Consider the following 22,787-nt stretch of genomic DNA (forward strand, 5'->3'; position numbering starts at 1 on the left):
GTGTCCATATTGGACACAAAGGCAGTTCATCAGAAGAGGACCAAGCTGCTTCAGTACTCATGGCCATCATAAATTGTTTGGCTTTTGGTATCTCAGTGAGTATCAGTATTAGAGGCTTCCTGATTACAACCACATTAAGACGATGCTGTTCTTCAAATAAGGTGAAATTTTTTCAATCTCATCAGTTTGTTCATCTCTCTCTTCTTTCCTACAGAGGATTTCCAAAATACTTCTTTGCTTGGAACTGCAAATTCTCTGCAGCTCTCACTTCCTGTGGTGAGCAATGCGGCTTCCTTAACAGGAAGCATCTCCAACTTCTCCAGAGCCTCTGCTCCAGCTGTTAGCTCAGCATGGCTACTGCCATCAGCCTCTGGCACCTCTTTCCAGCCACTCATGGGCAGTGCCTACCTTTACCAACATTCCAGCACATCTATGTTGTCTGGGGTTAGTAGCCAGAGCCACAGCTCTACTTCAACTGCCTCTTACCCAGGTGTTTTTGCGTGGGACATTACATCAAGCACAGAAAAGAAGTCATCCTCACTCAGGGACTTCACTGTGACTGTTATTGACCAGAACACAGGTGTCTCTTCCATGTCTATGACAGCCCAGCATGATAAAATTTCAGATGCCAATATTATGGTCCCTCTGTATCCAACACTATCTGCCAGCCTTGTTCAGAGGACACAATCTCAAATTCCAAACCAGCACGGCCATAGCCTGTCACTTCCCTACCAGAAAGGAAGCCAGGTCTATTACTATAATCCAGGCACACTGGGGCCTCAACTATCTGGAGAACTTGGCCCCTGGCTGCAATCTTATGGCTCTGTGTCATACACAGGAAATAGGGCCTCTGCCCGCCAACCAGAAATGGTGATGGTATTAAAAGAGGTTCGGCCCACAAAAGTTCTACCACCAGTCTCAACTACTGGGATGTATTACCCTGTATCTGCTCAACCCATCACAGAAACCAGTTTTCAAGGTGAGTACAACCAACAAGAAAGGAGAGGAATACACTCAGCATTGAAAGGGAGGGTGAAATCTATAGCCAAGTGGTAAGTCCATGTATAGGCAGAATTTAAGTCCTGAGACTTCAACCACTATTCTTGGACATTGCTATTCATTTTCAGGCTCTATCTAAGAACACCTTCTAAGTGAGAAAGTGCAACACTATAATGGCCATCTATGCCACATATAAGAGAGTCCCAAAAGCTACAACACTTTTTAGTGGCCTGGCTGATCAGTTCCCCTACACCAGCACTCTGTATCTCTCTTCCTTAATCTATTACTTTAGTCTCTTTGGAAGGCACTTCAGAACTCTTATTTTCGCGGTGACATTTTGATTTTCCTTAACTTACAATAGGATTTAAGACCTTGTGCTCAGAGATCCTCTCCAAAACAAACAGACTCAGAATCTGTGCTTGCTTATATATTTCATGAGGAAGGGCTCCACTCTCTCCCCTAGTCCATGGTGTAAAGGGTTCTTATTCTCTCAGGAGAGTGGAGAGAATGGAAGTGACCCTATATGAGAATATGAGGCTTTATAAAACATCTCCTATTTAAAAATCACTTTCACTTTTTATTTGGCTTACAACAACCCTATGGCATTCAAAGAAAGCCAAGAAACAATCACGTCAAATGATAACCAGTAAGAGAACAGTCACTGCCTATCACCCAATACAGGGTCTTGTCCATGGTCCTGAAGAAGAGCTAGTAGAAATGCCTTGCCCGTATTAGAAAGGTATCCCATTGCTGCACTGGCATATAGGGGGAACATCTCACTTACCAGGGATTGACTTCTTCCTTGACTCCTTTATAGTGATGGAAACTTCCCTGGGGATGGATACTTCCCTGGGATTGCAATCTCCAAGCAAGACATTTTGTCTGGCACAAAATCCGGAATTCTCCAAGTCCTGCAGTACCCAAAATACCCAGATACCTGAGAGTAATCCTTCACCTGAGCTTGGGGACATTTCAATGACAGCCCCAGTCCAGAGTCCAACTAATCTCTTGAAACTGTCTCCAGCTCCAAACCAGGACAAAACCGAGATTGAGAATTTGGATGAGATTAAAACCAAGCTTTCAAAGCCTCTAGATGCCTACCAGTTCCCAAAAGAAAATCAAGATCCTCCACTGCTTCCTTTAGAAATCCCTGATATTCACCAGCTTCTGTCCTGCATTGATCATCTTGGCCAAGAGGAGCAGCCTCGTGCTGAAAATGCCAACCTGAGAAAGAACAGCCAGCGTCTTGAGGGCCAAGGGATACTTGAAAATGGGATTGAGTCTAGCAATGATCTTGCAGACATCACTACATTGGTGGAGGATACTCACCTCCCCTCGATCTTCAGTTCCTTACAAGATCTTGACCAACCCCAAAGTCCCTCCATCTTCAGTTCCTTACTAGATCTTGACCAACCCAAAAGTCCCTCCGCAAAGAACAGCAAAGATCCCAGTGCTATCAAGGTAAATCACATGCAAGAAAAGTCCAGCGTCGTAAATGGTTACTCTGATCAAGTCAGGAAGAACAAGCATAAAGCTGCCGAGCCTATCCAGGGTGCTCCCAAGGCCAAAATCCAGCCAAAGAACCCAGAGAGGCTATTAGAGGGAGAAGTGGCTGTTCCCAGTGCTACCGCCAGTGAAAGTGCTTCTGTGAGCAAGGGCAAGCATTCTAGCAACAAACCTCATAAAGCCGCATCCAGCAGGAGCAGCATAACTAAGAGGCATGAGCAGGAGAAGACCAAAAGGAGCAGAGAGAACAGCTCCAAGAAATCTGAAGACAGTAAGCTGTCAGGGACCAAAGTCAAGGTAGAAGAGAAGCAAACCATGCCCAATATGAAGCGGAAGAAATATCAACCTGAGCTTAGCCAAGAGACTTTCAAAAAGCCACGAAGCTCCCTAGGCATGCACATGCTAGAGTCTGTGCAAGTTTTCCATGCACTGGGGAAAAAGATCGACAAGAAAACTGGATTCTCTTCCTCCCGGACTCTGGGAAGCTCAAGCAAAACCCAGAACCTCCAGCCATTCTCAGCTCTCAAACCATGGCTGGATACCCAACGTGAGGGGAAAGGCCCGGACAAAACTCAAGTCAAGGCCCAGAAACCGGATGATAGTGCTGAAAAAGAGTGTCCATCTCCATCCCAATATGAGTTGCCACCACCTGGGAAGGTCAAGTTGGTACCGTTGCCATTTCTGACCCTGGACAAACCTCAAGCTCGACCTGTTTCTCGGCGGCCACACCCTCCGGCCTCACATAGGCCTGCTGTGGCTTGCCCTGCTCGACCTGGTTCTACTAACTCAGCTCAGTCGACTGCAGTCAGTCCGTCCCAACCGGCTCCTACCAACACATCTTTGACAGGTCCTGCCAGACCAGCTCAGCCAATTTCCACCAATGCAACCCAACCCGATTCAGCCAACCCTAACCAGCCTCCTACTGCCTCTCAGTCTGCTACTTCTAGGCCAGCACCCTACAAAACATCATCTTGCTCTTCTCCCCAGCGGGAGCCTGCTTCCACTGCTGTGACCAATCTCCAGTCACTGCCCAAGCCTCAATATCAATTTCTAATCCAAGACTTCAGCTTACAACCCAGGCCATGGAGGACACCTGACATCTCTGGGCCAGTAGTGTCAACGCCCATCACAAAGGAGCAGAGGCCAGAGCGTGAGGCCATGAAGATGAAGGCTCAGCAAGAGCGTGAGAATGCTGCCAAATATACATCTTTGGGGAAACTGCAGTTCTTCATCCAAAGGGAAAAAGATATGGAAATTTCTCAATACTATGGCTACAGAATCTAAGAGCTGCTGAGACTGTTGGCTTTACTTTGAGTACCAGCTGGTTTTCCAAAAATATAGTTAGATACTAATTTATTTATTCTGATAACATATTTTTAAAACTTAATAAAGAAATGTAATAGAATTAACAGATAAGTAATAAATAGGCTTTTGAGTTTTGAGATGCTGTTTACTGTGGGTTATCTTCGGTCGGGTGGGGATCAAAGCCTGCCTTAGAAGAAATTATGGCTGGACACGGTGGCTCATGCCTGCAATCCCAGCACTTTGGGAGGCCAAGGAGGGTGGATCACCTGAGGTCAGGAGTTCGAGACCAGCCTGTCCAACACAATGAAACCCTATCTCTACTAAAAATACAAAAAAGTACCTGGATGTGGTGGTGGGTGCCTGTAGTCCCAGCTTCTTGGAAGGCTGAGGCAGGGGAATTGCTTCAACCTGGGAGGCGAAGGTTGCAGTGAGACGAGATCGTACCACTGCATTCCAGCCTGAACAACAGGGCCAAACTCCATCTCAAAAAAAAGGAAAAAAAAAAAAAAAAAAAAAAAGGAGGAAGCAAAAGTTGTATGGGGGAATAGACAGCAAAATTCAGGAAGGAGGAAGGAACGTGGTCCAGAACTAAAAAGGCCAAAAGGGGAGAGATTTCATGGGCTTATACAAAGAATCAGAAATGGGGGAAATGGCAGAAGTAAGTTGCAGAATCTGAGGTTAGGACTAAAATAATAAAATTTGGATAGAAGTTGAAGATGGCAGAAGTTAAAGCTGGGTGGACCAAAAGAAATGTACAAAATCTCCCATGGATGATGGCCTTATGTCTCATGGCCCATCAGATAGGTGTTTTAGAAAATAAGATTCAGGACTCATCTCCAACAGGCTTGGGTTATCTTATACATACATGATCACAGTTGGGAAACGTCAGTACAAAACAGGGGAATCTACCACCAGGGGAATGGCAAGGGCTCACAGTTTTAGGTGTAGCTGATAACCTGGACCTAGCCAAGTGAACTGAAGCAGCTTGAAGCTGACCCAGAAAAGACTCTGGAGTATAGATCATGATTGACTCAACACCTATGTACGGGCCAGTGAGATGCACTACTTCAGTTCACCTTCACAACAGCACACAAGACCAGTAACACTGTGCTACCTTCCCAGTGAGGTTCAGCCATGGGCTTGGGTCACACTACATGCAAAGGGGTAAGGCCTGTGGGTCTCCGAAGTCCTCAGAGTTTAGGAGCACCTGCAGGCAGTCAACCTGGCTTTGAGACCACGGCATCCGGCGGTTACAGGCAGACGAACTCAAGCTTTCGGAGGGATTTAAATATTAAGAGGACTGCCAGGTCCTCCTCCATTCCAGCACGTGCAACCTTCTGGGCCATCACCATTAACTGAAGTACACGAGAAAAAACGGCTTGGAGTGTCCATTTTCACAGGATAAGCGGTGGGCGCGCATGCGCCCTGGGTCGCCCTGCGGTAGCCGCAAGACGCAGGCGCCCCTGTGCGGAGCCGCTGCTCAGCGGGAGGGGACCCCGCCTGGAGGCATAGCGATAGGCAGAAAGGGTTGGGGGCGGCAGGGGGAGGCAGGAGGAAGGCGGGATAGGAATGGTTGGGGAAGGGAAGATGTGGGCAGTGGATGGTCACCGCGAGGAAATCAGTAATTTACTTTTTAAAAATTAATTTCTGAGGGCCGGGCGCGGTGGCTCACGCCTGTAATCCCAGCACTTTGGGAGGCCGAGGTGGGCGGATCACCGTTGGGAGTTCGAGAGCAGCCTGACCAACATGGAGAAACCTCATCTATTAAAAAAAAAAAAAGAAGAAAAAAAAATTAGTTTCTGATGTATAATTCACCTAACATAAAATTCACTATTCAAAATCATAGGCGGGCCGGGAGCGACCAGTAATCCCAGCACTTTGGGAGGCTGAGGCGGGTGGATCACCTGAGCTCAAGAGTTCAACACCAGCCTGGCCAACATGGTGAAATCCCGTCTCTACTGAAAATACAAAAAATCAGCCGGGAGTAGTAGCGGGTGCCTGTGGTCCCAGATACGCTTGAACCCGCGAGGGGGAGGTTGCAGTGAGCCGAGATGGTGCCACTGCACTCCAGCCTGGGTAACAGAGCGCGACTCAGTCTCAAAATAAAAAACAAACAAACAGAAAATTGTACAATTCAGGGGCATTTGGTATGTCACAAGGTTGTACAATCATTACAACTATCTGAGCCATTACATTTTCATCATCCCCCGGGGAAAAAAAAAAAAAAAAAAAAATCCCTCTACCCATTGGCAGTCACTCCTCATTCCCTCCTCCCTCTGGCCCCAGGCAACCACCAATCTTTGGATTTACGTTTTCTGGACATTTCACATAAATGGAATCATATAACATGTGACCTTTGGTATTTGGCTTCTTTCATTTACTGCTATGCTTTATTTTATTTATTTATTTTTTTAGAGGAAGAAAGAGAGAAAGAAAGAAAGAGGAAGAATAAAGAAAAAAAAGAAAAATTTTCTTTTATGTTTTATTTTATGTTATTTTTTTTATTTTTATTTTTTGCAATTAAGCTCAATGTTAATGTTTCTCAAGCATTATTTTGACCAGGTACCCTTGTTTAAGTTATGAACATTGACAGTGTCCATTAACCATTTTCTAATATTAGCCTACGTTCTACACTGCTTTTTCACATATATGCCCAGTAACAAATGGAATGTCTGTTACATTTATCGGTTTGTGAGTGTTTCTGGAAAACTGCAGTAAGTGTGAAGACCAATTTCCATGCTGGCATTGCATGCATCCAAATATTAATGCACGGAGGCACAGAATTACAGCAACGAAAGAGCATATTCAAACCCTAGCATGCCCCATTCCCCTTGTTATTGCTTGTTTTGCTTAGTCATTTAGTACTATGTTTTAAAGGTTTATCTGTGCTGTAGTGTGTGTCTGAACTTTATTGCTTTTCATGTGGCATAGTATTCTCATTGTAATGACTACACCACATTGGCTTATCCATTCATCCATTACTAGACATTTGGGTGTTTCCACCAGCAATTTATATTTATTGAGAGTTTATTCTGTGCCAGGCAGCAGGCTATATTTATATTTATTGAGAGTTTATTCTGTGCCAGGTAGCACCTGGCTAAGTTATTCACCCCATTTCACAGATAAGGAGGTAGAAAGTCTTAAGAATTTGTCCAAGATTAACAGCTAGCTAGCAAGTGCTAGCAATAACTGGGATTTGAACTCAGGCATTTTAGACTTCAAAGGTAATAGATTCACATGACAGAACATTAGAAAAATACAAAATGGTGACAATGGAAATTCACCCTTTCCCCAAGTTTCCCAGTCACCACCTACCCCCTCCTTTAGAGGCATCTACTTTTGCCACTTTAAGGATTCTTTCAGAGAAATTTTTTACCCCAACATGTATGAATTACAATTTACTGAATAATCTGTCCCATTGATTTGAAATGTCACTTTTATGTATACCACATTTCTATGTGTGTTTCCATTACTCTTTTCAGAACCGTCCTGACTTTTTTGCCTATCTTTTATATTTGCCATTTCTCTAGAATCCTTTTTATTAACTTCTTTTTGATTTTTAAAAATTTCTTTTTTTTAAGGGTTTATCCATTATGTTCATTCATTCATTTATTTTTTTTTTCCTTTGAGTCTCACTCTGCTGCCCAGGCCAGATTTGCACTGGTGCAACCTTGGCTCACAGCAAACTCCGCCTCCTGGGTTCAAGCGATTCTTGTGCCTCAGCCTCCTGAGTAGCCGGGATTACAAGTGCACATCACCATGCCTGTCTAATTTTTGTATTTTTAGTAGACACAGGGTTTCGCCATGTTGGCCAAGCTGGTCTTGAACTCCTGGCCTCAATTGATCCACCTGCCTCGGCCTCCCAAAGTGCTAAGATTACAGGTGTGAGCCACCATGCCCAGCCTGTTCATTCTTGTGTTCTTTTTAGTTTAGTCTTTATTTCTGAAGCTTTTTTTTTCCTCCAAATTACTGGTTTAATAAGCACTTATTTTGAGAAAAAAAATATTCCAAACATCAGGTTGTTCACAAAAATAACCCACAGTATCAACTTTAGAAAACAAATCTTAAGACTATAACACTAATTATAATTATTTATCTAGAGAATGCATGTGACATGCCAACTCTCATTCAGAAAAATACATTGTTACATTTGTGTTGAACTGCCCCACACAGCACACCAATGTGGGGGTGTAACACACATACTTCTAACTCAAAGCTGCTTTCAGGAGCTACTCAACTAAATGGCATTGCCTTTGCAGTTAGGGAAGCAACTACTGAACTTATGTATGAATGAAAAGAACTGTACTCCCTACATAACAAGACATTATTTTGGAGACAGTTGATAAAAACCATACATCCTTTTTATTGTTAAGCCATAAAGAGGTATCAAAACTGACTGGACATGGTGGCTCATTCCTATAATCCCAGCACTTTGGGAGGCTGAGGTGGGCGGATCATGAGGTCAAGAGATGGAGACCATCCTGGTCAACATGGTGAAACCCTGTCTCTACTAAAAATACAAAATTAGCTAGGCATGATGGTGCACTCCTGTAATCCCAGCCACTTGGGAGGCTGAGGCAGGAGAATCGCTTGAACCTGGAAGGTGGATGTTGCAGTGAGCTGTGATGCACTCCAGCCTGGAAAAAAAAAAAGACGATGGTCTCTATCTCTTGACCTTGTGATCCACCCACCTCAGCCTCCCAAGTGCTGGCATTATAGGCGTGAGCCACTGTGCCAGCCTCTCTTTTCTCTTATAATACCTTTGTATGGGATTTGACTACAATCCTTTCCTGTTATTCATTTTCAGATGAAATTGGTTTTTCTCCACTTTGAAAAGGAGTTGTGGTTAAGGATAACTTTTCTAAAACTTCCCCAAACTTCTCTATTTTTAAATGTAGTATCAAATAATATGGTGGTTTGGTTTGCTTTTTGAGATTTCCTGGCTCTGTTACCCACCTTGATTTTTATCCTTCATGTCAGTTGTTCCTCCCAGTAGTTTGTCCTCTGTGTGGGGCTGCATCCTGGAAAGCTCTTGCTGCTCAGCCTCAAGAGTGGGAAGGGACTAAACTGCTTCAGCCCTTCAGAGTCTATCACGGGTCCCTTGTACCTACTCACTTTGAGATTGGGCCAAACCCCTCACAGTTTCAGCTGCTGTTCTCAACGTCGGCTCACAGTACTTTCCAGTGAACTTCTGCTGGCAGTTGGAAGGCATCCTGTCTGCCACTCCCTTTTGTGTGGATGCCATACCAGGCAAGTCTGGTACCCATTGGTGATGGCTTGCCTCACCCTCTTGTTTTTGGGTTCAGAGGGAAAACCGCCCTCTAGTTTTGTGGTAAAGGGTTTTTGGTTTGATCTATTTCCATAAGAGGATTTGAGGAGATTCAAAACTACACTGCTGCCTCCATCTTTCTAAAATCCTGCTCAATCTATTGACATAATTATTTTAAATATGGGAACCCTGTAGTTTTCTGTTCCCTGAAGCAGACCTCCATTGCCCCAAAACTAGTTAAGACTCTGAATCAGACAAGGCTTGCTGAGTCTCCTCTGTCGAATATGGCACCTCTGTACTTCGTCAGTCCATATTTTGAGTGAGAAGTCAAAACACAACAGCCTAAAGGGCGCATGGGTGGAGAATCTAGAGAAAGGCCCTGATCAGAATATGTATCACTTCCTTCTCTTTGTATCTTCTTTCCTAAACATGTATAAAATTGAGTTTCCCATTGCCCTCCTCCGCCCCAAAAAAACCTGGTTCATACACAATTTTCTGAATCTCAGTTCATGGTAATGCCATTTTTCCAGTTGCTTGGGCCAGAAACCTTTGAAGTCATTTGACTTCTGTCTTTCCCTCCCAACTCCACACCCAGAATATTAGCAAATTCCACCTGCCCTACTTTCAAACCACTTCTAGGAACTGTTAACTTCTAACCAAATTCCTCCATTTTCACTCGTCCAAGCCCTCATCATTTCCTGCCTAGATTATTGCAATATTCAACCCGGAGGTTCCCAAACTTCTAACTTTACCAAGCCCTTGTTGTCTCACTCCTAGGCCAAAAGAAATACTTAATAGTCCCATTTATTAAGAAGCTAGGGGGAGGGAACGAAGCAGCGCAGGCATCGAGCAAGTCAGCGCACGGTGGCCCAGGGTGCAGCACCGAGGCTTCCTCCTCCTCTCCCTCCTTGCCCTGTTGGCACTTACCTCTGCGGTGGCCAAAAAGAAAGACAAGGCGAAGAAGGACGGCCCGGGGAGCGAGTGCGCGGAGGAGTGGTCCTGGGGGCCCTGCTCCCGCAGCAGCAAGGATTGCTGCGTGGGTTTCCGCGAAAGCACCTGTGGGGCCCAGACCCAGCGCATCCGGTGCAGGATCCCCTGCAACTGGAAGGAGGAGTTTGGAGCCGACTGCAAGTACAAGTTTGAGAACTGAAGTGTGTGTGACAGCGGTACCGACACCAAAGTCCGCCAGGGCACGCTCAAGAAGGCGTGCTACAATGCCCAGTGCCAGGAGACCATCCGCGTGACCAAGCCCTGCACCTCCAAGACCAAAGCCAAGAAAGGGAAGGGAAAGGACGAGAGGCCAAGCCTGGATGCTGAGGAGCCCCTGGTGTTAACTGGGGCCTGGCCTATGCCCTCCCTCTCCCTGCCCCGAGATATTTAAGTTAAAAGAAAACCTCACTCTTTACCACAATCACTTGCTAATGTGTGCCAGTGGGGTATTGACATCTCAAACCTTAGAATCAAGGACATTACCAGCCTCACTTCCTGTTCCACATTGATTTGCATAGGGCATTTGCCAAAAACCCAGCTTCACAAAGATATGGTATCATTGAAAGGAGTGTGGCATGACCTGTTGTTGAAACTATGAACTATACTTACTAGCTAGAAGCTCATATAGTATCTAACAAATGTTAAGTGTTGCTATGAATCCTTCACAAATTTAAAATTCCCACTTACACCCAGATGAATCTGCTATAGTATATGGTGTCTTGGGAGCACATTGTTATACTTCTTTTTTTTCTTTTTTTAGAAGGGTCTCACTCTGTTGCCCAGGCTAGAGCGCAGTGGTGTGATCATAGCTTACTGCTGCAACCTCAAACTCTGGCCTCAAGAGATCCTTCTACCTCAGCCTCCCAAAGCACTGAGATTATAGGTGTGGGCCACTGTGCCTGGCTGTTACACCTTTTGAACCACAGTCCTAATTGGTTTTCCTGTTCCCACGCTTTTCCCTAAAATTTGTCAACATGGCAGCCATAATGATCCTTTCAAAACACAAATCAGATCCTGTCACTCATTTGCTCGATCCTTCCCATAGCTTCTCATTTCTCACAGAATCAAAGCCAACATTCTTACAATGAATGGCCTATAAAATCTTACCTACAGCAGGGGTCAGCAAATATTTTCTGTAAAGAGCCAGTTAAATATGTTAGACTTTGTGGGATAGATTGTCTCTGTCTCAGCAACTCTACTCTGCAGTTGTAGCATGAAAGCAGCCAGAGAAAATACATAAACAAATGAGCATGGCTATGTTCCAATAAAACTTTATTTACAAAAACAGGCTGCACTGGCTTGCTGACTCATGCCCTACATGATTTACTGCTATGCTCCCCTTCACTGCACTCCAGGCACACTGAGCCCCCTTACTGAGCCTTGAATACACCAGCAAGCTTCTGACTCAAGGCCTCTACACTTGCTATTCCCTGCTTGGAAAGCTCTTCTTACTGCCGAGTATTTTTTCAATGGGAGTTTCCTTGACCACAGTAGTTGGAACTGGAGTTGCCTCACTGCTTCTCCCTTCCCTCAATCTGATTCCCTGTGCCAGGGCCCATTGCTTCCACAGTATTTTGAATCTTCTAATACACTAGGTAACTGACTTCTTTATCATGATAATTTTTGTAATCCACCACTCCTTCATCCATCACTAAACTATAACATCCCTGAGGGCAGGGAAATTTTTGTCTGCTTTGTTCACTGATACGTGCCTAATGCCTTAAACAGTGTCTGGCACATAGATGATAATCAATAAATATTCGTGAAATTACTAACTAAATGAGTATTTTTTTAGTGTACACACATAGTGACATATAATTCTTCTTTTTTTTTTTTTTTTTTTGAGACGGAGTTTCACTCTTGTGCCTGCTGGAGTGCAATGGCATGATCTTGGCTCACTGCAATCTCCACCTCCCAGGTTCAAGCGATTCTCCTGCCTCAGCCTCCCAAGTAACTTATATTACAAGCATGTACCACCATGCTCAGCTAATTTTGTATTTTTAGTAGAGACAGGGTTTCTCCATGTTGGTCAGGCTGGTCTCGAACTCCCAACCTCAGCTTATCCGCCTGCCTTGGCCTCCCAAAGTTGGGCTTACAGGCATTAGCCACCACACTTAGCTACCCGCAATTCTTTATCCCTCATTAAAAGTTATAGCTCCTGGTCATAATTCAGGCCCTGTATTTGAAAAGAAATATGTAAACCAAATATATAATGATAAAATCCTTCACTCAAAATGTCCAATTCTCGAATAGCTATACAGTTTCTCATGTCATTTAACTCTTGTTGAAATTTGCAACCTTGAAAATGGTACTGTGACCTAAAAGGCTTTGAATTATTGGAAAATAAACTATATAGTCCACATCTAGCAAGCAGGTAACAAAAGAAAATATGTCTAATATACAATGGATTCCTCATGTACAGATTTAAACATAAATTTAGAAATATATACACATTAAACATCTTTCCAAGCATGCATAAGGACTCATTTTCCAAAGTGATCGTTTTTCTTGGCGATGAGAGAGGCCAGTCTTCAAACTAACTATAGGTGGAGCTCCAAACCACAGATTCACCTTCATGTTACTGGTTTTACAGTAGCCTTCTCAAGAAACAACTTCATTGGGTAATTCCAACTCCAGCTGAAAAGAAACATATATGCATGCATTCATAATGCACAAACTTAAAAGATCCCAGTGCATTTGGTACATTTCCCTTTATTTGAATCAGCTCATTCTATATCTTTTTTTCCCCAAGTATTTACTTTTCAAATCTATTTGTCATTTTATGTTCCCAGTGGACTCACAGCAAAAGTTTTAACAATGTAAACAATTTGTCTTTAGTACACATTCCATTTCTGCTTTCATAAGTCCCTCCATTCCCAAGAAATGTTCAAGATAGGCTGTTTAGTGTCTCAATGCATGAAGCTCAAATAGCCTCCCCTTGAGAATATCGGTCATCTTTTAAAGACTTTTTTTCCTTCTAAACCTTCATCCACAAAAGCCTTAAAACAACTGGAACTCAGTTTTTCTGTTTCATTGTGGTAGACCCATGCCAGGCACAGACCCAACAGCATGATAGATATTCAATAAACACTTTCTCAATTAATCAGGACATCTACCCTTGAGGCTTTCTGCTTCTAGCTCTAAGTGCCTTGTAGAGAAGAGTGGGTCCCAAAAGCATAACGGTCATTGTTTTTCACTGTTCATCTCAGCAATCAGCATAATTAGCTAGCCCATTCCTGTTAATCATTTTGGGGACGGTGAGACAATATTTATCTCAACATCTGAACATGCAACGATGTTGAATCACAACATCTGGGTTCACAAGCCATTCTAGGCAGTGGGGAGAGAGCTGTGAGCAAGACAGAAAAAGATCATGTCTTTCTGGAAATTATATTCTAGCGGGGAATGCAAGACAATTAGCAACCCAAATCATATCAGTGATAAGGACTATCAAGATAATTAAAACAGGACCAACTAATGACGGATGACTGGGTGGCTCCTTAGAATGGGTGGTCAGAGAAGTTCTCCTTGAGGGGTTAACATGTAAACTGAGAAATGAATGATAAGGGAGGGCCAGCCAAGTGAAGATCAGGGTAAAAGCACCCCAGAAAGAGGAATCAGCTACGCAAAGTTCTTGAGTGGAAAAGCAGATGTTTGGATGGAGTAGATGGAGAGTATTATGCAAGGAGATTGGGAGATGAAGTTAGAGAGGCAACAGGGGCCGCATCACTCTGTAATCCCCAGTAAGGAGTATGGATGTTTATTCTAAGTGCCATGGGACTTCACTAAAGAGTTTTAAGCCCAGAAGTGATGGAATCTGATTTTTGCTTTAAAAAGACCATTAGCAGCCAGGTGTGGTGACTTACAATTGTAATCCAAGCACTTTGGGTGGCTGAGGTGGGTGGATCGCCTGAGGTCAGGAGGTAAAGACCAGCATGGCCAACATGGCAAAACCCCATCTCTACTAAAAAAAAAAAAATACAAAAATTAGCCAGGTGTGGTGGTGGGTGCCTGTAATCCCAGCTACTCAGGAAGCTGAGGAAATGAGAATTACTTGAACCTGGGAGGCAGAGGTTGCAGCCGAGATTGCGCCACACCGCACTCCAGCCTGGGTGACAGAGCAAGACTCCATCTCAAAAAAAAAAAAAAAAGATCATTAGCTGCTGTTGTAAGAATGCATTATAGTAGGTAAGAATGAATGCCCTCCTGTACTAAAGCAATTGTCCCTCTAGGTATGCCACTTAACACAGGAGTACCAAGTATGCAAGTGAAATACACCTGAAGTCTGGAGTCTTCCTTGTTTTTACCTCCCATGCCCCTCAAAAGCTCCTCTGGGTCTGTGTTTTTCTTTTCCTTTCATTCTTTTTGCTGTTTAGCAATAGGGGTCTTACTATGTTGCCCAGGCTGGGAAGCAGTGGCTATTCACAGGTGAGATCATAGCACACAACAGCCTTAAACTCCTGGGCTCAAGTGATCCTCCTGGGTTTTTTGTTTTGTTTTGTTTTTTGAGAGACAGGGTCTCACTCTGTTGCCCAGGCTGGAGAGCAGTGGTGCAATCATAGCTCGCTATATCCTCAAACTCCTGGGATTAAGCGCTCTTCCTGCCTCAGCCTCCCAAAGTGCTGGGATTATAGGCATGAGCCAGCACACCTGGTCCAGGCCTGTGTTTTCTAAACCTCGATGTTACATATCAGATTAAGAACTTCACATTCTAGGCATCTTTTGCTGCTGCCCAAAAATGAGCAGGTAGGAATGAGCATGCAGGAGTGCAGGAGATCTGACATTGGCATATGCAAGAGGCCAGATGAAGGCTGCTATATTCAGGAAAATTGTTTATGGCCAGGTGTGGGCACCAGAAGGAAAGAGCATCTCAAATCCTACCTTGGTCTTAGTCTACCAAATGAGCTGCTGAAACCTATTTGCTGAAAGAATACCTTCCATGTTTAGCCTCCAATGCTTAGGGCAGGGGTAGGTAGGATATTCTCCTCAGTTACGCCAAGAACATTTTATAGCTCTGATTTCCTGATTGTGTGTACAAAATTGTTTAGTTTTAAACTTTTCCAGTTAAACAAGAAATAAGGAATGTAAAATTTTCACCTTGGCCAAGATTTCCTCATTGTTACAGGTCCCTAGAAAGCTGAGTATTGAACTTTGCCTCAAATATCAAAAAATATAGTCAACATTTACAAATTCTCTCCCTAAAATGACTAGATCCTCCACTTAGCCATTGCCTTAAGAACTGCTAGCAACTGTGCATATTAACTTTCTGATATCAGCAACAGCCTCTATGTGGCTGGCACTGGCTGTTTATGACTATGCACATCCCTTTTATATGTGTGTCTCAGTTATAGCTTCTTAAAGTTTTCTCACCATAATCTTAAAATCTAGGATGTTTGTAAATTCTCTTTACCTGTAAGCTAAACATAAAAAAAAAAAAAGAACTACTTTGGAAATTGTGCTCAATAGGAGTAGATGCCTATGTTTCTTGCCCCACCAGCTCCACTTCTGTGTGTACTTCCACCATAATAGTATCCATCTGCTAGATTTGTTTGCTGATGTATCCCTAACACCTAAAACAGAACCTGGAAGATAGGAAACACTCAGTAAACATTTACTGACTGAGAGGTTGAATGGATTGGATTTTGGCCTGTGTTGCCTCCTGCCAGAACCCTATCTACACTATATGCCCACCCTATGACCGGCATCTCCGGTGCGTCAATTTTTTTAGGCTCAACCCATTATGTGTACATTCTGAAGAGAGTCAGTAGAGAGAGCTTTGAAGATAGAGCATTCTGTACAATTATCTTCCCATATTTATCTGCAGTAGATCCATGAGAGTCAATAGTAGACCCATGTACATTAATGCTTGTCGGGGGCAGAAGGGGAGGTGATGATGCAATTAAGTACTTTCAACCCCAAGTCTGAAAAGTTGATGACTACACAGAATCACTTCAAGTAACTCCAACAGAAATATACACAACAGAGTTTGGGAGAAATGAGAGCTCTGGAGTCTGGCTAGGTGGAGGAGGCAACATCTGAACTAGGGCTTTAAGCTAGACCTTGAAGAATAGGTCATGTCATCACATTAACTAACTCACAGGAAGGCTTCCAAATGTTGGGAAAGTGTCCCTCAGAGACTTAGACTTTTAAACAAAAGCATAACGTTTCACAAAGTCTCCTGAGACAGAATGACTAGCAAGCTTGCAGGACCTTTTTGGAAAGAGAGTGTGTATGGATTCATACAGACACACACCTACATGCAGAACGTGCCACTTTGTATTTGATGCATAAAACCACCTTGTCCCGGTCTCAGGGCAGGAACTGTCATACAGATCTTTGTGTCTCTACTGCTTTTGCATGGTGGCTCTTAGAGATTAAACCCTTTTTTTCGAATATTTTATAGTTTTTTTGACATTAAGAAGTTAGTCTCAGCCCGGTGCAGTGGCACACACCAGTAATCCCAGTACGTTGGGAGGCAGAAGCAGGAAGATTGTTTAAGTCCAGAAGTTGGAGACCACAGTGAGTTTTGATCACACCACTGCACTACTGTGCTGGCCTGGGTGACACTGCAAGGCCTTGTCTTATTTAAAAAAAAAAAGTTAGATTTATGTTCTTTTCTAAGCAGTAACAACTATTGCCTAATATCTAAGACTACCAATTTTGTGTAGAATGTAACGCAAACTGAAAAATACATTCGAAAGACTTCCTGTCCCCCAATTTATAAATCCTGGTTTAGCTAAGCATGCAAGTGTACTGGGATCAGCAATCCCTCCTTAAAAGTAGGAGTACTGTGAGCGTGACGAGGGACTAACCCAAATCGAAAAGTTTTAAAACCAAACCTTAGCTTGGTCATTGGTTCCGCCTTCTTCCTTGTTCCTTTTCCTTTACCAAGATGGCCGCTGTATCGTTCGCTCCTCATTGGTCAGGTTTTCAGCAGGTGATTCACGCCCACCCACTAGCTCTCCATCCCAAGTCCTAAATCCTTGAGAAAGTGATAGACCGACGAGAGGGAGTGGGCGGAGCGGGCGCCGGATGTGACGTTTCCGGAAGCTCCGAGTGTCATCTGCGGGGAAAGGTGGGGAAGGGTCCCGGGAACGTCGTGGGGCAGGGGCTCTGATTGTGGTCGGACTCTGAAGGGGAACGGCTGCCGTGAGTGTGGGGCCTGCAGCCTTCTCTCCCCAAGTCCCCTACGCGGCCTGCCTCGCTCCAGGCACCCGACGGCTTCGGTCTCTGCGGGCTGGCGCCTGACCAGCCAGGCCCAGCGTTTCCCCGCCTACTGCGTTTGAACGATCCTGAAAACCCTGGATGATTGTGCCCGGGGTTGGCAACTTGGTCTTGAGTGCCTTTAAGAAGTGCTCCTCAGGCAGTTGTCAGTGGAGCCCTTCCCACTGTATACGCCCCCTCCGCTCATTCCTGCTACTTCCTTTCTCCTCCTCGTATTTTCCCCTCGGTCCTTTACGCCGCCCTTCCCCCTCATTTGCAGATGCTGCATCCCGTTTTTGGAATTGCTCAACCCGTTGGTACACGGCGCCGCTTCCTGGTCTCGGGAGGTGGTTCCTTTCTTAACCCACAAGAACCTCTCCCAAGAGGTACTGAGATGCAACGACCATCCTCTGTTTCAGTTAACTTAAATGGGCTGTGGACTAGGTTTACTAATTAGGCAACTTGGGGAGGTTTTAGATATGCTTGCGGCTTTCTGAATCCCTAAAGAGGCCTCAGGAGAGATGGACCGTCTCTGCATCCCTAGTAGTCCTCATGGCTTTTGTGCTATTAGTGAGGATGTTTTAGAGGGGAAGCTTTGTGGAGGCATTGTGATCCGAATATTGAAGAGACCTAAAGATGGAATTGGCTAAGATTACCCCTGAAGGAAGAGTTGTGGCAGAAAAGAAAAACAGTGGATAGACAAATGAAACTGAAATGTAAGGATGCCTGGGCGGATTGGAGTCCTGACTGAAGCAAAAGATCTCTGTTGGGGAGGGCCAGTTGCCACAGGGCCTTAAATTCCAAGATTAATTTTACTGTAGCTTGTGTATTCTAGAGCATGCTGATTAGGGCTTGCTGTAATGCAATGTGTATCAATTGCCCGGATTTATTTTGGAGATGATAGTGATGATATCTGGTTGGAATCTGGAATCTGATTCTAACAGCAACTATACCTAGAAAGACTAGAATTGCTGGAGTTTTTGGACCCCAGGAGAGAAATCTGCTGAGTTGGTTGGTTGGTTTTTGCAATCCAAGTTACCATCGTGCCCTCTTGTTATTCAGAGTGCTTAGTCTATGAAGATGACTAAGTGGTTGTTTTCAAGATCCAAATTCCTTGCCATGATGAATGAATGATTTTATAGGTTGACTGTAGTGGTTTAGTGAGCAGAGTTATGATTATGAGCATTAATTCCCAGACCAGCTCCCCTAACTCACCTAGTGCTCAAATATGAAAAGTACACCACAGAAAATGTCAGTTACTCTCAGATTAAATAAAAATGGTCAACCTTTAAGTCAGTTAACAATCCTCATGAAAGTTCACTGAGTGCACTTTGCCAGGTACTGGGGGTGGAGGTATGTGGGTGTCTGAAAGGAGAAATAATAGAAAATGAAAGATACTGCTCCTACTCTTACGGTGCTGTGGGTGGAGCCACCTAATGAAAAGGAATTTGATTAACTTGAACTGAACCAACAGTGAGTTGACCCACTGTGGTTATACTATTTGTTCCACCTAATTATGGGACAGGGATTGTACATTTTTGAGTCTGCCAGTCCTTTCATCATTGTGGTTTGGGGTGAGGGTCTCAGTCTTCTTGTAAGAAAGTCTTTATTTAATAGGAGCCACAGCACTGGGTATGTTTCTCTTATATTTTCTTACTAAGGTAGAGGTCTGTGAGATAAACTGTAAGACACTGCTGGGATGATGGGGGCAATGGTATTGATGCCATCTGTTTTTTCTGTCTCAGAACTTAGTCCTGATGTCTGACCATGGAGATGTGAGCCTCCCGCCCGAAGAACGGGTGAGGGCTCTCTCCCAGCTGGGTAGTGCGGTAGAGGTGAATGAAGATATTCCACCCCGTCGGTACTTCCGCTCTGGAGTTGAGATTATCCGAATGGCATCCATTTATTCTGAGGAAGGCAACATTGAACATGCCTTCATCCTCTATAACAAGTATATCACGTAAGACACCTACAGTTTCCTTTTTCCTTTCTGGTGACGGGCGCCTCACTTACTCAGCTCAAAATTGCTAAAACTACAGAACTTCACAATATCATCAACATTAATCATTTTTGCCGGCGACTCCTACATATTGGCTGTCCTTGCCATTCAAAGACATGAGTGCTGAAGGTGTTATTTTCATGACTCAGTAATTTATGAGTAAGAGATTTAGCTCTTTGGCCTATGCCCACATAGCCCAGCTGTTAGACAAAAGAGTTGGTGGTTAAACTAGACATGTTATGTACTGATGAATGCTTTTACTGTCCTCTTTCTACTAAAGCAGCCAATCATAGAAATATTGTTGGGGTCTAGCAGAGCCAAAATTCCTCATTTCTACTTATTTTGTCGCAAATTGGGTGATACAGGAAACATTTTTTTCCTCTTAACCTTTATCATAATCATGCAAATCATAAAATAGTAATTGCCTACAGTTTGTGTGGCTCATCATAATAAGACCTTTCCCTGGAGCTGTTTATCATCTTAGGGTAGGCAGCGTAAGTAGAAGATTTCAGTACTATTAACAGCAAACAACTCCTAAAACTCTATTGACGGTGAAATGATACATAATTTAGAAAGAGAATAATGTTAAAGGTCTTATTTATCATTTCTAATCTTGTTCTTTCACAATACCAGGAATTATAATGTATTTGGTTCTTAGTAGTTCACCTGCATAATTTCATTTGATCTTCATAGTTCTGTGTGCATGTTGTAGGGCACACTACCCTACATTCTATATATGAGGAAACAAGCTCAGTGTTTGGTGATATGCTCGTGTTTGAAGTGACAAACCTCAGTTTTCTAACTTCTAATTCAGGATTTATTCTACAACATAGGTCCTGTTCTTCTTGTTTTTAGTAATGTTCTATGAGTCAAAGTTAGTCTTTTGAGATCATAGTCAGGAGCCACACTGGCTATTTTTTGGTTATTTTTCTTACTACTGATTTATGAGTAGGCACCATATCCATATATATATATATATATATATATATATATATATATATATATGGTGCCGAATTCAGAGGCATAGAAAAGTAACTATAGTTAAAAGTAAGTCTCGGCTGGGTGTGGTGGCTCTTGCCTGTAATCCCAACACTTTGGGAGGCTGAGGTGGGCAGATCACCTGAGATCAGGAGTTCAAGACCAGCTTAGCCAACATGGCGAACCCCTGTCTCTACTAAAAATACAAAATTAGTCAGTCATGGTGGCGCAAGCCTGTAATCCTAGCTACTCGGGAGGCTGAGGCAGGAAGATCACTTGAAACCAGGAGGCAAAGTTTATAGTGAGCTAAGATTGTGCCACTGCACTCCAGACTAGGCAACAGAGTGAGACTCTTATCTCAAAAAAAAAAAGTCTCCCCACCCACTCCTCTTTTCCCCCTAACCCTCAGTTCTCCTCCCCAGAGATAATCACTCTTGGTAGTTTCTTAGCTGTCTTCCAAGAGATGATATACACATACCAGTTATATCACATTAAGTTTTTGATCACATACTCCTCTAAAGCAGGGCTTTTCAACTTTGGCACTATTGACCTTTTGGGCTGAATTCTTTGTTGCGGAAGCTGTCCTGTGTGTAACAGAATGTTTAGCAGCATCCCTGGTTTCTCCTCACTAGATTCCAGTATCCCTCCTCCCGACAGTGTGACAACCAAAAATATCTCCAGATGTTATCTGATGTTCTCCAAGGAACAGAATCACCTCTGTTTGAAAACCATTGCTCTAAAGAAAAGTATGTGGAAGAGTGGACTGCCTAGGATTCATATTGTAATTGTAAAGTGGAGAAATGGGACTTTATTGTCTTTTTTATTTAGAAGTTTTGTCTGTGTTAAGTGAGAAAACCTTAGACAGATAAGTTAAATTTAACAGAGTTTAATCCAGTAGAAAACAGTTCAGGGAACACTCAGGACCAAAAGTGGTGCAGAATGTTCCACTCTATAGTGGAGGTTGTGCAGACTATATTTATAGTCAGAGAAAAGGAAATGAGATACAGAAATAGTCTGATTGGCTACAGTTCTGTGTTTGCCTTATTTGGTCATGTTTTGGCAGCCGTTAGCCTCTGATTGGCTGGAGGTTTCAGCTGCTATGATTGGTTGAGACTCAGCTGTTTGTTATACTTGTAACCTAACTCTTATGTTAAGTTACAGTTTGTTTATACATTAAATTAGGTTACAGTTCACTATGTTTGGAGGCAGCTTTAACTTAACACCTGTTTTGTTAAAGATCTGTAGTTCTTTAATGCCATTATGCCATGTCATGTGGACTCAATGTTGTTAAGCTTTCATAGAATTATAATTATATTTCTGCTTCTCTTTACTGTTATAAGTTTTTAGTTCATAGGCACACTATTTATTTTCCTGAGAAGTTTTTTTTTGACTACTGTCCTCTTTATACACTCTACTCCTGGTAGGAATAATAGTCTTATATATTTCCTATAAGCTTGTAGATTGTTCTCTCAGAATGAAACCCAGGAGCACAATTCCTTTGGAGAAACACTAATTCAGAAAGTTCAGTAGAATCATGGATTCAGTCTACCAGGTGTTTTCTGAAGGGCTTTCAGAGTCCTATTGCCCCACAATGGAAAGGGCTTTCAGGGCAAAGACCATATTTATTCAACACATATGTATTGAGTATACCTGGGATCTACATGGCACTGCACTAGGTCCTGGACACAGAGTAGTGAGTAAAATGGCCTCTGTCCTTACTGGTGTTCCTTTATAGGTATGGGAGAAGACAGTAAACAGATACGCAAATAAATACAGTTTACCCTTGAACAACACAGAGGTTAGCACCAATCCCCCATGCAATCAAAAATATACATATGACTGGGCATGGTGGCTCACGCCTGTAATCCCACCTACTTTGGAAGCCAAAGTGGGTGCATCACTTGAGGTCAGGAGTTCAAGACCAGACTGGTCAACATGGTGAAACCCCATCTCTACTAAAAATACAAAAATTAGCCTGGTGTGGTGGCGGGTACCTGTAATCCCAACTACTTGGGAGGCTGAGGCAGGAGAATTGCTTGAACTCAGGAGGTGGAGGTTGCAGTAAGCTGAGATCTTCACTACACTCCAGCCTGGGAACAGAGTGAGACCGTGTCTCAAAAAAAAAAAAAAAAGTAAAAAGCATATAATTTTAGACTCTCCAGAAATTTAACTACTAATAGCATACTGTTGTCTGGAAGCTTTATTGATAACGTCCGTTATCACATACTTTGTATATGATATGTATTATGTACTATATTCTTACAGAAAAGCTAAAGAAAGAAGAAAATGTTAAGAAAATAATAAAGAATAGAAAATATAGATACAGTTGATTAAGTGGAAGTGGATCATTATGAAAGTATTCATCCTCATCATCTTCATGTTGAGTAGGCTGAGGAAGAGGAGGGGTTTGTCTTGCTGTCTCAGGGGTGGCAGAGACAGAAGGAAATCCGTGTATAAATGGACCCACAGCATTTAAACCCATGTTGTCTAAAACTCAGCTGTAGTCACGAAATAAGGAAAATGCTATGAAGGCAACAA

The 22,787-nt window shown here is 43.2% G+C and overlaps 2 protein-coding genes, 1 long non-coding RNA gene and 1 pseudogene across 9 annotated transcripts in view; 3 read left to right on the forward strand and 1 right to left on the reverse strand.

Moving 5' to 3' along the window:
• LOC108289273 (uncharacterized protein C2orf78-like) overlaps positions 1-3,906 on the forward strand; it is a 6,425-nt gene extending 2,519 nt beyond the window's left edge. The window contains exons 2-3 of the mRNA XM_017508675.2: positions 215-979; positions 1,817-3,906. Coding sequence (XP_017364164.2) covers positions 215-979; positions 1,817-3,789 — 2,738 coding nt within the window. The 3' untranslated portion in view covers positions 3,790-3,906. The remainder of the gene's footprint in view (positions 1-214; positions 980-1,816) is intronic.
• Positions 3,907-5,228: 1,322 nt separating this feature from the next.
• On the forward strand, positions 5,229-10,568 carry LOC108289275 (annotated as a pseudogene).
• Positions 10,569-12,396: 1,828 nt separating this feature from the next.
• Positions 12,397-17,097, reverse strand: LOC108289287. The gene is made up of 2 exons (XR_001819096.2): positions 16,909-17,097; positions 12,397-12,706 (listed from the first exon to the last, which is right to left on the reverse strand). It is a non-coding gene; the product is annotated as an uncharacterized LOC108289287 (long non-coding RNA).
• The window catches only part of LOC108289281 (STAM binding protein), a 34,885-nt gene continuing 29,137 nt past the window's right edge, over positions 17,040-22,787 (forward strand). For 2 of the 7 annotated variants that reach the window (XM_017508677.2, XM_017508680.2), the window contains exons 1-2: positions 17,040-17,144; positions 19,018-19,232. In XM_017508677.2, the coding sequence (XP_017364166.1) occupies positions 19,030-19,232 (203 nt within the window). In that variant the 5' untranslated portion in view covers positions 17,040-17,144; positions 19,018-19,029. Of the gene's footprint in view, positions 17,219-17,552; positions 17,659-19,017; positions 19,233-22,787 lie in introns of all 7 variants that reach the window. The other 5 variants (XM_017508678.2, XM_037731435.1, XM_017508681.2 and 2 more) reach the window with 5 other exon arrangements.

This window comes from Cebus imitator, unplaced genomic scaffold (assembly GCF_001604975.1).
Source record: "Cebus imitator isolate Cc_AM_T3 unplaced genomic scaffold, Cebus_imitator-1.0 Scaffold399, whole genome shotgun sequence".
Lineage (NCBI taxonomy): Eukaryota > Metazoa > Chordata > Mammalia > Primates > Cebidae > Cebus > Cebus imitator.